Source organism: Pleuronectes platessa, chromosome 15 (assembly GCF_947347685.1).
Source record: "Pleuronectes platessa chromosome 15, fPlePla1.1, whole genome shotgun sequence".
NCBI classification, from domain to species: domain Eukaryota; kingdom Metazoa; phylum Chordata; class Actinopteri; order Pleuronectiformes; family Pleuronectidae; genus Pleuronectes; species Pleuronectes platessa.
Window position 1 is genome coordinate 1,266,481 of NC_070640.1, and position 17,554 is coordinate 1,284,034.

General features: G+C 45.4%; 2 protein-coding genes across 2 annotated transcripts in view; one reads left to right on the forward strand and one right to left on the reverse strand.

Moving 5' to 3' along the window:
• Positions 1-763: 763 nt before the first annotated feature.
• On the reverse strand, positions 764-12,277 carry arl10 (ADP-ribosylation factor-like 10). Its single transcript, XM_053441183.1, is given in 7 exon segments — positions 764-844; positions 846-938; positions 2,555-2,730; positions 7,604-7,637; positions 7,639-7,737; positions 7,739-7,792; positions 12,140-12,277. Coding segments are annotated over 7 exon segments (675 nt in total).
• Positions 12,278-15,795: 3,518 nt separating this feature from the next.
• wwc1 (WW and C2 domain containing 1) overlaps positions 15,796-17,554 on the forward strand; it is a 29,264-nt gene continuing 27,505 nt past the window's right edge. The window contains exon 1 of the mRNA XM_053441184.1: positions 15,796-16,224. Within this exon, the coding sequence (XP_053297159.1) occupies positions 16,106-16,224 (119 nt within the window). The 5' untranslated portion in view covers positions 15,796-16,105. The remainder of the gene's footprint in view (positions 16,225-17,554) is intronic.

Consider the following 17,554-nt stretch of genomic DNA (forward strand, 5'->3'; position numbering starts at 1 on the left):
TCAGAGACGTGATGGATTCTACATTCTGCTCTGTGACTGAACCGTGGGCAAACAATTAAAAACTTGTGAAATCCACATTGTGCTGTGAGAACATGTTAAAGTCATGGAAGTGTTGAAAGAAAGAAAATATCAGTTAAATCCCTCAGATCTCAGAAAAGCCTCCGTGTGGAATCAGATGATTCACGGAGCTGCTGCAGCTTCGAGCCCCGGGGACTCGGACCTGGAGACCCGACAGGTTCTGATCTGCTCTGACGTCTCATTCAGAGAAACTGGGAACCAAGAAAAATCTGTTTATTCTGCATCGACCATCTTTTCTATAGAGGCTGAAATAAACCTGTTGACATTAAGACAAACTGAAGATCTGAGTCACTGAAACGTCTCAATCTGCGTCACAGAGCTGAGAATAAACCCTCGTCCTCCTCTTCCTCCTCTTCCTCGCTGACGAGGACGAGTCGGGAGAAAACGAGCTGACGCAGTTTGAGGAGAAGCAGGAGGAGGTTCATCTTCACCTCCTCTGCTTCAGAAACCTTCATCATTACCTCCTTTACCTCAAATATAGAGCTTATATGAGGAGGAGGAGGAAGAGGAGGTTCATCTTCACCTCCTCTGCTTCAGAAACCTTCATCATTACCTCCTCCTTTACCTTAAATATAGAGCTTATATGAGGAAGAGGAGGAGGAAGATGTCCTGAAACCGTCACTTTGCTTTCATCCCTCCATCTCCTCCTCTTCTGCTCTGTGTGTGTGTGTGGGGGGGGGGGGGATTAGACGAGCTGGAGCAGGAGGTCCTGGAAGGTGTCCCGGCTGCAGCAGGAGTTCCTCAGGGCCTCGTCTGAGTCCAGCTGGGGCGGCCAGGAGGACGAGCTTCCTGTCCTCGGTCACGGAGCCCAGAGACAAGGCGTCGTGCAGCTCCGACACATCGATGGCATCGGGCTTATCCTGCGGGGAGCATGAACCAAACTCAGTTTGACAAGAAACAACATTAGACTGTTTTTTATTAAGTATTTATACGTCTGACATTAGTAAAATCCATCTCCTGTACGAGTCTCTACCCAAACTTCTGTTTAACGTACAAGGTTTTGTGTTAAATGTTAACAACTGTTCGTAGAAAGGTTGTTGGTCATTCTGCCTTTAACCAAACTCGTGCTCGATGTTCAAGTGAAGTGAGAACGTCAACATGGACTCAACGTCCAGTAAGTAGAATCCCCCCCCCCCCCCCCCCCCCCCATGCCTCCCTCCTGCTCGCGTCCCCCTCGTGTCCTCGTGTCCTCGTCTCCAGCAGCTTCTCCTGAAACCTCCTCTGTGCTGTTTGAACGAGGCTGAGAACAAAGTGCTGCCGGGGGGGGGGGGGGGGGGGGGGGTTCCCTCCTCCAGCTGGAGACCCTGTCTGCTTCATTCACCTGCGACGTGTGAGCAGCACAACCACGGTTTGGGTTTGAGTTTATTAAAGATATTTGATATTGCAGATCCATGGATTTCCAGACCTTGGCTGTTTACCCAGAGAAACATGAATCAAGGGAAAGACGTCAACCAGAAACAAACTGATGGATTCACGTCATCATCCAGTTTGAAGTTCTGTTCTTCATCGAGTGTTTTTCATTTCAGCTCCTGGGACTTGAGTCTGTTGATTTATTATTTTATACTTAAACCACTCAGGAGAAGACACTCGTCACAAACTAATGAACGAACTGATTCTGGTTCAGCTGCCGTTTGGAACATCGGACGAAAACTAAACTAGATGTTGTATTTAAAGAAACGTTTCAAAGTAGATAATTATCATCTTTAATGACTGTGAACCATGCTCTTACTATATGTTCTTATTATATGTTCATAATACATGTTCTATATGTGGACATTTACATGCAGCTAAATCAATGTTTAGTATTGGTTGAGGTTCAAATAGACCTCACAGTAACATATTTCATTTTGATGTTATGGTTTCTGAACCTGAAAAATAACCAAGGTTTAAAAATGCACACGTGTCTTTCATCTCTGTGGAGCAGCCTGCTCATTATTTCTCCAGATGAAAGAGGAGCAGAGAGTTCACTTGGTGCCTGTGGAGGTGTTTAGATGTTTGAACCAGAGTGAGGTACACAGTGCACCTGTTTCTGCAGCTCCTGTGAACACAAGCTCAAACCTCCTCATTCATCCCTTGTTCTGAAGTGACCCTCAGGTCTGAGATCAGATCTGCAGCATCAGTCAGAGGCTCCTGCTTCCTTCGTAGGTTCATGTTTAATTCTGAGGAAACGATGGATCGTCTCTGCTGAATAAATAAAGAGAGAGAGACTCGTCCCTGCTGTCACTGACGCATCGAGCAGCATGGGTTCTGTTCCCTTTTCTATTTCCCCCGGGTTCATCTCCTCCACGTCCAAACACCTGAACCACAGGATCTTGTAGACGTTCTATTCTATTGTGCAGCTCTTGGTGTTAAAACTGCTTTTCTTTGTTACATCACTGAAACTGACTGATTGGTTCGTTTCCCTGTGACGTTTCAATTCGTCTGAGGTCTGAACAGAAACCAAAGAGAATCTAAAGAAACACATGAAGTCGTTTACCTGCTTGTTTCCCAGGATGACCACGGGCAGCTGAGGCTCCGCCTTCAGGAGGAGGTGCAGTTCAGCCTTCGCCAGTGGGAGGCGCCTCCGGTCGGACGAGTCCACCACATACACCAGAACGTGAGTCTTCCTCAGGTACTCGGACCAGTACCGCCGCAGGTCCTCCCCCCCGCCGACTGCAGCAGAGAACATTGGTCAGTTTGTGATTCACCTCCTTCACTGGTGAATGCAATATTTCAGGAACCAGGAAACTTCGAGTCCAAAGTATGATTTGGCCTCGAGGACGAACTCATTTGAATTGGGAGGTTAAAGGTCAAAGTTTCATTGTGACCCCACACGTGTGTTTTTGGTCATAACTCAGGAATTCTCACATGTTGCTTAATAGAAAACACCTGAAATGTCACAGTGACGTCGTTCTATCTTCTGCTTTTCAATCAAGCTGATATAAATGTAGAACTGTGTTAAATCTCTTTTAATCCAAATGTTCTGATTCCATAAAGTTTGTAGAAAATGAAAGAACTCAAATAATCATGTTATTAAGTGTTATTATGACACTGCACTGGATTTAACTGGGCAGCTCCATAATTGGACGAGGTTCTATTGACAAAGCAGCAAGTGTGTTCAAGGATAAATATATAAGATGGACACAAACAGGTTGAGCACAGACAAACAGACGCTTGTCCTCGACGGATCCAGTCTCTCGGGGACATTCCAGACGTGTCCTTTGTGTCCTTCGGGTTCCAGGAAGAGAAGATGAATTAATGAGCTGCTGCTGTTCCTGCTTCAAACATATTGGCCACAGATTAATTTGTGATGTGCAGCAGAATGAGTTAAATCACTAATCTCCTTTCCACTGGGGGGGGGGGGGGGGGGGGGGGGGGGGGGAATAGGTGAAGCCGGCACTTAGCCAGTATTTATAACCACGTCTCCGCTGGAGGAAATTGGTCTGGTTCATTTTCTCCGTCTTGTTGCCTCCAGATATGAAACTAAATAAAACTGTGAACCATTTTTCTTGGATGTCATTTCTTCTCAGAGGCTTGTGTTTTTATTTTTGGATGAATAGATTTAGTATCCGAGTGTTTTCTCTTATTTTAGATTTTCTTCTCGTTTTCAAACATTTTTCTTTTCTCTTATCAGTTCTTCTTCTCTTGTTGTCAGATGCTTTAGAATCGATGGCGGCTCCCCCTGACGCTCTACTGACGCTCTACTGACGCTCTACTGATCTCTGACTGACGATGACTGATCTCTGACTGACACTTTGACAGGAAGTGAGTTTTGCTTCAGTCTCAACAAACTGTCACATCCACATGACGGATGTGAAACAAGCTTCAGTGGAAAGAAACTTTCACTTCCCACATCCTGCTGTGCAGAGGAGCCGACCTCCAGCTGTGACGCCCGGCGGCCACACGAGGCGCCGCTGAGCAGCCGCTCTGGCTTCAGCACAGACTTAATGGAAAGTGTTGCTAAGTAACTGGGCAGTGATGCAGCAGTGAGCACCGGTTACCGTGATGTGGCACAGGGGGCAGAGCGGTACGAGCAGTCAGATCTCAGCAGGACACTCGTCACACTTATTAAATACACAACAGACACACACACAACAGACACTCAGTCATATGTGTGTGAGTGTTACTACTCTCCTCTAAGTCAGTTGTACTGGTTTCAGAATCACGTCCAGGGTGAAGGAGATGAACTGTTTGTCAGAAGTGAGTGATGCTCTACTGAGTGATGCTCTACTGAGTGATGCTCTACTGAGTGATGCTCTACTGAGTGATGCTCTACAGAGTGATGCTCTACTGAATGATGCTCTACAGAGTGATGCTCTACAGAGTGATGCTCTACTGAGTGATGCTCTACTGAGTGATGCTCTTCTGAGTGATGCTCTACTGAGTGATGCTCTACTGAGTGATGCTCTACTGAGTGATGCTCTACAGAGTGATGCTCTACTGAATGATGCTCTACAGAGTGATGCTCTACAGAGTGATGCTCTACTGAGTGATGCTCTACTGAGTGATGCTCTTCTGAGTGATGCTCTACAGAGTGATGCTCTACTGAGTGATGCTCTACTGAATGATGCTCTACAGAGTGATGCTCTACTGAGTGATGCTCTACTGAGTGATGCTCTTCTGAGTGATGCTCTACAGAGTGATGCTCTACTGAGTGATGCTCTACTGAATGATGCTCTACAGAGTGTTGCTCTACAGAGTGATGCTCTACTGAGTGATGCTCTACTGAGTGATGCTCTACTGAGTGATGCTCTACTGAGTGATGCTCTACTGAGTGATGCTCTACTGAGTGATGCTCTACAGAGTGATGCTCTACTGAATGATGCTCTACAGAGTGATGCTCTACTGAATGATGCTCTACAGAGTAATGCTCTACAGAGTGATGCTCTTCTGAGTGATGCTCTACAGAGTGATGCTCTACTGAGTGATGCTCTACTGAATGATGCTCTACAGAGTAATGCTCTACTGAGTGATGCTCTACAGAGGGATGCCCTACTGAATGATGTTCTACTAAATGATGCTCTACAGAGCAATGCTCTACTGAATGATGCTCTACAGAGTAATGCTCTACTGAGTGATGCTCTACTGAGTGATGCTCTACTGAGTGATGCTCTACAGAGTAATGCTGTACTGAATGATGCTCTACAGAGTGATGCTCTACTGAGTAATGCTCTACTGAATGATGCTCTACAGAGTAATGCTCTACTGAATGATGCTCTACAGAGTGATGCTCTACTGAGTAATGCTCTACTGAATGATGCTCTACAGAGTGATGCTCTACTGAATGATGCTCTACAGAGTAATGCTCTACTGAATGATGCTCTACAGAGTGATGCTCTACTGAATGATGCTCTACAGAGTAATGCTCTACAGAGTGATGCTCTTCTGAGTGATGCTCTACAGAGTAATGCTCTACTGAGTGATGCTCTACTGAGTGATGCTCTACAGAGTGATGCTCTACAGAGGGATGCCCCTACTGAGTGTTGCTCTACAGAGTGATGCTCTACTGAGTGATGCTCTGCTGGATGATGCTCTACAGAGTTGATGCTCTACAGAGTGATGCTCTACAGAGTGATGCTCTACTGAGTGATGCTCTACAGAGTGATGCTCTGCTGGATGATGCTCTACTAAATGATGCTCTACTGAGTGATGCTCTACAGAGTGATGCTCTACTGAGTGATGCTCTACTAAATGATGCTCTACTGAGTGATGCTCTACAGAGTAATGCTCTACGGAATGATGCTCTACAGAGTAATGCTCTACTGAGTGATGCTCTACTGAGTGATGCTCTACAGAGTGATGCTCTACTGAGTGTTGCTCTACAGAGTGATGCTCTACTGAGTGATGCTCTACTGAGTGATGCTCTGCCGTGACGTCCCTGTGGTGCTCAGGCTGTCTTTGGAGGTGTGATTGGTGGACGGGGCGTCACCAGGGACACTGAGGTGGAGCAGGTTCACGTGATGAACAAAATTAGTAACGTGGGGGGGGGGGGGGATTTATAGTTTATTTTAGTCAAATTAAAGCAGCAGCGATCTGACTGTACTGTTTGATCTGAGTAGATTCAGATCTGGTGTCACTGGTGGAACCTTCACACGGACACAGAGACGATCTGGACCCTGAGGCCGAGGCAGTGATGGACGCAGCCTTCAGGGAAGAGACGGAGGAAAACAACTGACAACCACAAGCAGGTTCGAATCACAGACTTCACGTTCATGTTGGCAGCGAGTTTCCGAACTCAAGAGAAGACCCACGTTTAGATTAAATTACCCAAGATGGCTGAACCGGCTCAGTTAATGAAATGTTTATGTGCAAATCAGACGCAGTCAAAACATAAACAAGTGCTGAGGTCATAACGAGCCCGACACCTGATCCCGATTCAGGCCCCTGCACAGCCCAACGTGACTGAACATGAATATCAATCCACATCTTTCCACGCTCTAAATAATTTAAACGACCAAACGGAGAAGATGGATTTTAGAGACCTCACTGAAAGTAGTTGAGCCCAGTTTTGTTTCTCTGTTCAGAAACTATAACTCAGAACCAGGGACGATCTGAACGCTGACTGTCTTTGCACCGTTGTCTCCAGATATTGAATAGTTTCCAGTCGAGCTGGTTTCTGACAGGAATTTTTAAATTTGCAGAACTTTAACCTTCACAAAAAAACTGAAAATAAACCCTCATATGTCTCTATTAAATGGGAGACTCCTCGGTGGGCTGAGGATCATTCTCTTAGTGGTGATGAGGAGTTCACTGTGGATCATCAGCAGATGTTCCCTGAGATGGAAGTGTGTGTGTTCCCTGTTGGAAAGAAACATCAGGAACAAACGTCTCCTGTTCAGGAAACACACAGATTACTGAACACGGCTGCTTTTACAGTACACACAGTACTGTACACACTCTACAGTACACACAGTACTATACACACTCTACTGTACACACTGTACTGTACACTAATGTGTATCTGAAGCTATTCTTACGTCTGCAGTTGACATAGTAAGTTTATTTGATTGGAAAACCTCAGCAGACGAGACTGATTGATTCTGGTTTGGGGTCAGTTGGGAGGAGCGCCGCCTTTCGACCACGTTCTCCCCCCTCAGTGATCGAGTGGTCATAAGTTTATTAATATCACAGTCCAGAATGTACAGTCTGGAGCTATTTACAGGAATTTCCAACAATCTGCATCTTTAAAATTATTCATGCTCTGGTTGTTTAGCATCAGTGTTTATTTCAACAAACGCCCAACTGGGTCATAGATTTAAAAAAAAATTGAATTTACAATCTCACTGCAGTTTGTTCAAGTGTTTCTGATCAATGTGGTTTGAATCAGTTATTTGATGATATGAAAACAGTTTGATACGTCATGATTGACAGCTGAGACGTGTTTGGGCGGAACCTCGATACCACGGCTCAGATTTAGATTTAATCTGTTCTGAACAGAGGCGTAAACCTTCCGTCCGTTTCATCATTTCTTTCTATCTGATAAATCATAAATGTTTGGATTTGGAATCATGCCACTGTTGGATTGTGGGAGATAAAAGGCTCTTACTCTCCAGGAAGTCCAGCTGGCAGGCGGGGGCATTGAAGGCTCATGAAGTTGAAGCCGCGGGTGGGCTCCGGCAGCGCCCCCTCCTGGCCGCCGGGGGGCCCGGGGGTCAGCCCCTGCAGCATGCTGCTCTTCCCCAGCGCCGTCCAGACCGAGCACCAGGACCTGACGCTTCCCGCGCTCCTCCACCTCCTGCAGGAGGAGCACAGATGAAATGTGGAGTTGTGTCAAAAATTAAACACAGAACTTATTTACTTAAAGCAACACGATATGACAGCGCCCCCTGCAGCCACACAGGTTCCTTCAGTTCAGCTTCACTCTTCAGCTGCAGCTGGTTGTGTCTGTGACTCTCAGTCAGTTGTTCTCTCAGGAGATGGAACCCACTCAGCAGAGTCACAGACGCTCAGGGAGAGAAGGAGGAAACTCACACATCAGACTCACTCTCATCAACTGATGATTAAAGGTCAAGACGTTGTTGTGTTTCCTTTCAGACACTGAGTCTCTGCTTCAGACAAAATGAGACGTTTTGAGATTGAACCTTCAGGCTCTGGGACACTGATCAGAAAACGCTTCCATCTATTCTGAGTTAGTGAATAATGAAGATCCTCATTTGTCTCTTCTGTAATTAAGCAAATGAGCCAGAATCAGCTCCTTGTTGTGACGCCTGCAGACTGGCTCCTCCCCATGAGTCACACCGAGGGCGTCGGCCTGCTGGGACTTTGACCCTGAGACTGAGAGACACCTCGTTGTGTTCAGGAATATGAATCAGCGTCTTCAAACCTCTGGAGGAGAAACAACACAGAGCAGCTGAATGATCAGGTCTGCTCTCATCACTGTGGATCTGAGAGAGTCTGCACAGACGTGAGCTCAATGTTCCACTGAGCCGACGAGTGTCTGTGTTAAGACTCGGTTTGAACATGAGAGTGTCAAGAAAAAGAGTCACATCTCAAACACACCGAGGTCGGCCTTCATCACCAAAAGCCCTGGAAGCTCCTCGTCTTCGTCCTGTAGAGAGCACTGACTCAGACATTCGTTCTCTCATCCAGAAGCTCCAGAACATGTGAGGAACATGTGAGGAACATGTGAAGAACATGTGAGGAACATGTCTTCAGGTCTGAAAACAGCCGTCTGTTTGCAGCTGGATACAAACCCTCCAGCTCTTGCTCTTCACCCGTGAGACAGCGGGAGGACAATGTCCTTCTGGGACTCTGCAAATGTCCCAGAGAAGGAGGACGTCCTCAGCTCCAAGTCACAGGAGGTCGGTCCTTATTCATACCGCGTGCAGAGAGACGGGGGGGGGGGGGGGGGGCTTCCTGGAGGTTATTTAGCAATTCATATCAGCCCTTTCAGAGCCCAGACAGATTTAGCTTCCCTATTAATAATCTCTCACTTACCTCTGCTTTGCTGAAACACGATTGAGCCTGAACGACGGGTTTCTCATAATTATTCACAATCATACCTTCAGAATCGACTCTCGTTTGATTCCTCAGGTGAAGCTACAGCTGTGATGGAGGCCAGAGGATGAATGTAAGATGTTTGGGTGATGAACTCAATCTGGTCTGACGTGTTTCTGTCAGTAGTCAGTGACGGGTGTAGCTCAGTTAGCGCAGCAGCAGATCCAGTGAAGGTGGAATCAGAGGACTTCAGGCTGTCTCCACTCGTCTGATTGGAGGTTTCTGACTCCAGGATCCCACCGGAGACGTGACTCTGAATCTGTGTCTCCTCACAGATTCTTCTCTTTAAGTCAAACCCGAGCTCTGGTCTTTCATCAGGATCTTTTCTGTTAGATGTCACTCTGACTCCGGCCCGTTCACACACACATTCCTCTCATGAGGAAACAGGGATGGTGTATTGATTCCATCAGTTTCCTTCCGCTCCACAGGGAGGGAGAGACAAGTCGAGCTCCGCTGCCTCTGCAACCCCCCCCCCGGATCAGGGATTTAACGTCTTGCTCAAGGACACTCCGGCGAGGCAGATGCTCGAGGGTTCACCAAACAGAGGAGTTCAAACCAGCTCCACTGCAGAGATGAAGAAGAGACGTATTTAATTCATGACAAAGAGAAGAGAAGGGAACTCGTGTCCCAGGAGTTCTGTGAGATTCTTTTTCTCTCTTTGCTTCTTCTTCATTTAGTGAATTTATATTCGTTTAAACGACGTTCAGACTGTGAGCAGGTATTTATTGTAATGAAAGTGGGGGTGGAGCTCGATGCAGCGGCTCCACCATCACGACTGCACAGACCCTGACTCCACATGAGGTCATCACCTGAGATGCTTTGGCTTCATCTCAGGAGGAAGTGGAGACACGTCGTCCATCTTGATTCACAGATATGGATTCTGTGGTTTCTTGGTGAAATGAAAGAATAAAGGTCACAGATGTTCAACTGCACATTGGACTCGTGGATGTTCCTCTGGGCCGGTTGAGTTTAAGTTTAAGTTTCCAGGAACCAGGACTCTGAAGCTGAAGGTTCTGTCTCATCAGGTGAATCTTCTGCTGTTTCACTGATTGATTGACAGAACATCACGCTGCACGTCTGCTTCCTGTCGGGATCAAAACATTTACACTCTGACATCATGTCCCTCCACGGACACACTGTGATAAATCCTCCTGAGCCTGTTAGCGCCTGCCGCTGATTCAATCCAGGAAACCAGATTAGAGACGAGCAGAGAGATTTCATTAAAGATGCGTCTGCAGGGATGAAGCATCGTTTTATTTAGTCTCTGGTTCTTTGCTCCTGCCCCCCCCCACCAGCTGATGACAGACTGAAACACTCGTCTGTTCCTTTCAGACGCTCCGTCCTCATCTTTGTCTGATTCATTCATCTGAAGCTCGTGTTATGATGGATTCTCATGATTTCACTAATAAACTGATAAATTAAAAAAGACCAGCAGCAAATCAGACGCACCGGACTACTCAGCATTTTGCTTTTGATTAATTGATCATGAAATTAGTTGCAGCCTCATTTTCCATCAATAGACTGAACATCTAATGAATCCTCTTAGTTCTGTCTGTCTGAAAGGAAGCTGACCTCTGACCCCTGACCCCTGACCTCTGACCTCTGCTGGATTCACTGGACGATTTCTTCTCAACAAGATAAAGTTTCCATCAGAGGTCGACGACATGTGTGAACTCGACCAGGACGCAAACTCAAATCCATAATTTTTTACATCTTCATCCTCGAACTCGTCACCATCCTCCTCATCATCACGTTCACCTTATTCATCATCAACACTATATATATCCGACTGCTAATGATGCATTCTCCTCTTCTTCTTCATCATCTTTATCTTCACAGTCAATTAGGAAGCAATGATTTATTCATCATCATCATCATCATCACACCAATGATAAATGAGTTATTCATCATCAGCAGCAGCAGCAGGCTCCTCTTACTCTTCATCATCCTCATTATTAACATCTCTTTGATCAGTGTTACTCTTCATCATCACATCATTGACACATTAGATATTCATCATTAACAACAGCAGCAGCAGTCGCCTCGTACTCTTCATCTAATGAGTAATCAAAAACCATCTTCATCCAGGAATCATCTTCATCACCTTAATCCTCTTCATCAGCTCAGCTAGTGTTCAGAATCCTAAATTCATTCATTCATTAATCCATTCATTCATTCATTCATTCTTTCACGTGCAGTAACAGACTCTGGAGCAGCTTCCAGCCCAAGTCAGTTCATAAAATAAGACCTAAGTGATGGTTCTGTAGTCAGACTATATAATATAATATAATATAATACAATATTATAATATATAATATATAATATAGTGATGCTGTCTAACCTCAGTGATGGCTGTATAGTCCCTGTGATGACTCCATATCTTCCTCCTGTAGGAGTAGTTGATCATATAATATTATATATTAATATAATATAATATAATATTTAATATAGTGATGTTGTCTAACCTCAGTGATGGCTGTATAGTCCCTGTGATGACTCCATATCTTCCTCCTGTAGAAGTAGTTGATCATATAATAATATATATTAATATAATATAATATAATATTTAATATAGTGAAGATGTCTAACCTCAGTGATGGCTGTATAGTCCCTGTGATGACTCCATATCTTCCTCCTGTAGGAGTAGTTGATCATATAATAATATATATTAATATAATATAATATAATATTTAATATAGTGATGATGTCTAACCTCAGTGATGGCTGTATAGTCCCTGTGATGACTCCATATCTTCCTCCTGTAGAAGTAGTTGATCATATAATAATATATATTAATATAATATAATATAATATTTAATATAGTGATGATGTCTAACCTCAGTGATGGCTGTATAGTCCCTGTGATGACTCCATATCTTCCTCCTGTAGAAGTAGTTGATCATATAATAATATATATTAATATAATATAATATAATATATAATATAGTGATGCTGTCTAACCTCAGTGATGGCTGTATAGTCCCTGTGATGACTCCATATCTTCCTCCTGTAGGAGTAGTTGATCATATAATAATATATATTAATATAATATAATATAATATTTAATATAGTGATGCTGTCTAACCTCAGTGATGGCTGTATAGTCCCTGTGATGACTCCATATCTTCCTCCTGTAGAAGTAGTTGAGCGCGATGAAGAGCGCGGACCCGAGCGCGGCCACGGCGGCGGTGAGGGCGATGGAGATGTTCCGCAGGAGAACCATGTGTGGAGGGGACGGCGCGGAGCAGGTGCCCGGGCAGGGAGCAGGGTTCCGGGCTGCGGAGGGACGGTCTCACCGGCGGTACCTGGGGGGTCGCAGCCGCTTCCTGGTGCCTCCGCTGCGGCTTCACGTGAGACCGAGTCCGCGTGTTGTTGTTCCACCGGAGGGGAGGCGTTCACTGCCGCTCGGAAACTGCAGCACCGCCGAGGAGATGCGGCTCGCTCCCCCTCAGGGTCAACATCTGGGACTGATAATCGATTAACCGGTTGAGAGGAAAATAAGTCAGCGAGTCTTTAGATAATCGATTAATCACATTAGTGTTGTTTTCAACTTCAGTTCTTTCCAGGAAATCAGATGAAAACGTAATCATTTTCTTTTCATAAACATTTTAAATGAAATATAAATATCGATCATCTTGTGCTTTTATTTGGTGTTTTTCACCATATTATTTATATTGTCTATGGACAATAGTCTATAAACAATCAGAAATTCCATCCCATAGTAACAATGTATCAATAGTTACTGTAGTTACCGTGGACACTAACTTGAGACAAAATCATAAGATTCAAAATGGCTGACACAGGAGACACATAATGTTTCAGGTGTATCTGTGAAGACATTTTATTTACAAGTCAAATAATAAACTTGATATTAGTACTGATCAAATTATAAGGAAGACACTTCTATTGCTACTATTGATAATAATATTGATGATAATGAGGGTTTTTTCATGTAAATTAGTTTTTATACCTGAAAAACATCTGACCATGTCTGAAGGACTTGTCGATCTCGTTACAGTAGTACTGTAACGAGACTAATATAATATAACATAAAATAAATTAGTAGTAGTATTAGTATTAGTCATAGAGATGGTGGAGGAGGTAATACTAGTAATACTAGTAATAGCAGTGATGAGTTGTTCATCCATTTCGTCAAGAGAAGATATGAAGGTGAATGGCTCCCTCCAGAGTTCACTCCCTGACATTAATGACTGATACATTATTATTATTATATTATATATCATTGAGCTGTAGATGAACACTGGTGTTTTGAATGTGCACATTAAACAGCTGATAACAGACAGAGACACAGTGTTTGATCAGATCAGAGAGAAACTGCACTGACATGTAATTCAAACTTTGTGTAACGAGTCATTTATTTTGTGATGTCATCATTTGATCACCATGTTTTTCACAGAGTTACAGATTCTTACTATGTCAGAGAATATTTAAATAAACGTGACAAAAAATCATCATTAGAATTCCACCTGTTACAGAACCAGCAAATCGTTAACACATTGACCACAAGAGGCCGCTGTGAGCTTAATGTTTCCATTACAGAAAACTGTGGAGATCTTTGAACTCTACTGTACTCTACTGTAATATAATGTGATATAATGTACTGTACTCTACTCTAGGAGTCAGTATCGCCTCTCAAACATTTCTTTATCTGTGTAATTTAAATGGAAATGATTCTTCATTGCCACACAACTCAGCTAGTTGATCCTCCCTATCTTCCCTTTCCCTCTCCCTCTCCCTCTCCTCTCTCACTCTTCCCTCTCCCTCTCCCTCTCCCTCTCCCTCTCCCTCTTCTCTCTCCCTCTTCCCTCTCCCTCTTCTCTCTCTCTCTCCCTCTCCTCTCTCACTCTTCCCTCTTCCTCTCCCTCTTCTCTCTCCCTCTTCCCTCTTCCCTCTTCCCTCTTCCCTCTTCCCTCTTCCCTCTTCCTCTTCTCTCTCTCTCTCCCTCTCCTCTCTCTCTCTCCCTCTCCTCTCTCACTCTTCCCTCTTCCTCTCCCTCTTCTCTCTCCCTCTTCCCTCTTCCCTCTTCCCTCTTCCCTCTTCCTCTCCCTCTCCCTCTTCTCTCTCTCTCTCCCTCTCCTCTCTCACTCTTCTCTCTCCCTCTCACTCTCCTCTTCCCACTTCCCTCTCCCTCTCCCTCTTCTCTCTCTCTCTCCCTCTCCTCTCTCACTCTCCCTCTCCCTCTCTCTCTCCCTCTCCTCTCTCACTCTTCCCTCTTCCTCTCCCTTTTCTCTCTCCCTCTTCCCTCTTCCCTCTTCCTCTCCCTCTCCCTCTTCTCTCTCTCTCTCCCTCTCCTCTCTCACTCTTCTCTCTCCCTCTCCCTCTCCTTTTCCCTCTTCCCTCTTCCCTCTTCTCTCTCCCTATTCTCTCTCCCTCTTCTCTCTCCATCTCCTCTCTCCCTCTCCTCTTCCCTCTTCCTCTCCCTCTTCTCTCTCCATCTCCTCTCTCCCTCTCCTCTTCCTCTCCCTCTTCTCTCTCCTCTCTCCCTCTTCCCTCTTCCTCTCCCTCTACCTCTTCTCTCTCCCTCTTCTCTCTCCATCTCCTCTCTCCCTCTCCTCTTCCCTCTCCCTCTCCCTCTTCTCTCTCCATCTCCTCTCTCCCTCTCCTCTTCCTCCCCTCTTCTCTCTCCTACTCCTCTTCCCTCTCCTCTTCCCTCTCTTTCACCATTTTTCTCTGTTCATCCCAACAGATGTCATCCACATTGAGTCGGTTTTTTTCTCTCCAGTCTTCAGAGCTTTCTCTATAATGTTAAAGGTCTTGACTATGTAAAAAGAGCCTTGAGATAACAATATTATGATTTGGCGCCTTCAAAATAAAATTGATTTGAATTGAATAAACACATAAGAAGAAAAATAATCAAAACACATGAGGTCACCACTCAATGATTTCTAAATAAAGGTTGTATAATCAAATCAATGTTGATTTCAAAACCATAACAGTCTTAAAATCATATATACTAATAGATTTAGTTGGTATTAGTTATAGAATAATTAAATAACTTTTAAGTATAACATGTATTTATAACTATTACTTACAACATATTGTACAACCCCTGGCCTGGTGCTTATAGTTTTGTATATATTTAAGTTTTGTTTAGCTATTTTTATATATTTTATCATTATTAACATGAATACTTGCAGGAACACAGCACAGTTAAGTCATTGGGATTTTAAACTTGTTTAATTTTGGGTTTTATTCTAACCGGAAGTCCAACTGTGCAGTTGTCAACAAACGTTTAATTGTGAAAAGCCAGCCGGAAGCGTGTCGGGGTGTGAGATGTGATTGACGGTGGACCGGCCGAAGTGATCGGGACCGTGAAGACTTCATCGCCGCTCCGCGTCCCTCCTCCCCGGGTACTTCTGCACGGATCACCGCGCAACTTCTCACACGACTTCCCCGCACACTTTAGCGGTGTTTTACCGGCAGAGGATCGGCCCGGAGCCTCCGTGTGTTCGGCGGGGATCGGCGGTGTTCGTTGCCCCGCGGCTGGAGGCTAGCATCGGTTACCGCTGCTAAACATGGTGGCCTGTAGGCAGGGGGACGGAGGCGCGAGCCCGGGCTGCGAGCTGCTGTAGACGGGGAGCTGTCTGGAAACACACCGGGAGCCGCACCGCACATCCCGCGGGGTTCACACCGGAGCTCCGAGGACTTTTTGAAAAGGACGCGGGGAAGTTTGAGTGCTGAAGCCGACGCGCGGAGCAGCAGCAGCGGCGGCGGCAGCAGCACCGGCCGCGCGCCGTGGACCGTGGATAATCTCCCGCAGAGGAAAAGTTTCCCTCCCGGTTTGGAGACGAGTTCCAGAAACATGCGCCAAGCTGCGGAGCCGGAAACAGCACGAGCGGGTCGGAGGAGCGCGTGAAGAACTTCTCCCCCCTGCGGGACATTCTCCGGAGTACCATGGATCGCGGTTCCTTCCTCACGCAGACCTGGAGCTTCGGGAGGAGGCGCTGATGAAGAGGAGGATGAAGGTGATGGTTTCTCGCGGGTAGGATTCCGAGCACAGAGCGGGTCATTACATGGAGACTCGCCTGACATGCCCAGGAAGGAGTTGCCACTACCTGAGGGTTGGGAGGAGGCCAGAGACTTCGATGGAAAGGTCTACTACATCGACCACATCAACCACTGCACGAGCTGGATCGACCCCAGAGACAGGTAGCGTGACCTTTGACCCCCCGCAGGTCACCTTCAACACACACGTGACCCCTGCACAGCATCACAATGGGTCCTCATCACATCACTCACTGATTTATTTTAATTAATTGTTTTGACTGCTCGTTATCGTAGAGATGTGCTGATATGTTTTTATTACAATTACCAGTTCCTTTACCTGGAGTTAACGTATTGACCGATGCTGAGTAGTGATACCACGTGTGTCTTACCGATACTGGATCTAATAACTTCCCTTTGCTAATTGATCGATAATGAATACCAAGCTTATTTATCCCTTCTCAATATTCTTTACGATATCTGGACTTTGCAAACCCTCCGATACGAGTTCCGATACCATTTTTACTTCATGATACCAATTCCGTTATCTGGAGTATCGTCCGAGACAAGTACCGATACCATTTGTCCCTGTACAGATTCCGATAGCATGACTTTGTGTATCGGCAGACACCGAGCGTCTGTGCTGTATGCTAGCTGTACGAGGTTGTGATCATTAATGTCGTATTTCCTCGCTTACGTCAGTTTTGGAGCCAATCGGCTGTCGTCTGACGAGCTGTCACGTGATTGGTTGATTGGGTTCATGAGTGAGATCTTGATTCCACGGCTTCACAGACTCAAGTGTGTGGGAATTTTGGTTTTTGAACAAGAGGAAGTTGGAAACGAGTTGTTTTTAGTCTTTATTCAGACTCTTTAGTTTGTATCAGAACCCCCCCCCCCCCCCCTCCCCCATTGAAGAGAAGTCTCCAGTTCAGTTTCTCCACTGGTTTTCAGATCCCTGACTCCTGTATATAGTTTTTACTCTAATGATTTTTAACAGGTTGTTCGTCCACTGAGTTAAACAGAGGAGCCGTCTCCTCTTTCAAGGCTAATGAGACATCACTTCTGAGCCGAGCGCTCTGAGAGGGGACGTGTTGTCCGCCCCCCCCCCAGTCCCCACCCACACACACACATCTCAGACATATTCAGTAAATTCACTAAAGGACAAAGACTCGGCTTCAAGGTCAAATAAGAGGAATTTGTGCAGGAGAGTTTTCTGCCTCTGCTCTCAGTGAGGTTTCCTCCCATCACGACGCAGCTCTTCATCACTCTTCATCCCTCTTCATCACTCTTCATCACTCTTCATCACTGAACCTGTGCTTCACGCAGCCAGTCTCACACTCTGCATCGTGACTGAAGAGACCATGTGTCTCGTCCCTGATGAGAAAGCTACAGGTGCCTGAGCTGCATCTGGTTTCTTACATGTAAAGATCTGAAGACTTGAATATCTGTGAGATCTGGAGAATTAGTTTCCTTGTGTAATAACGAGTCAGAGGCA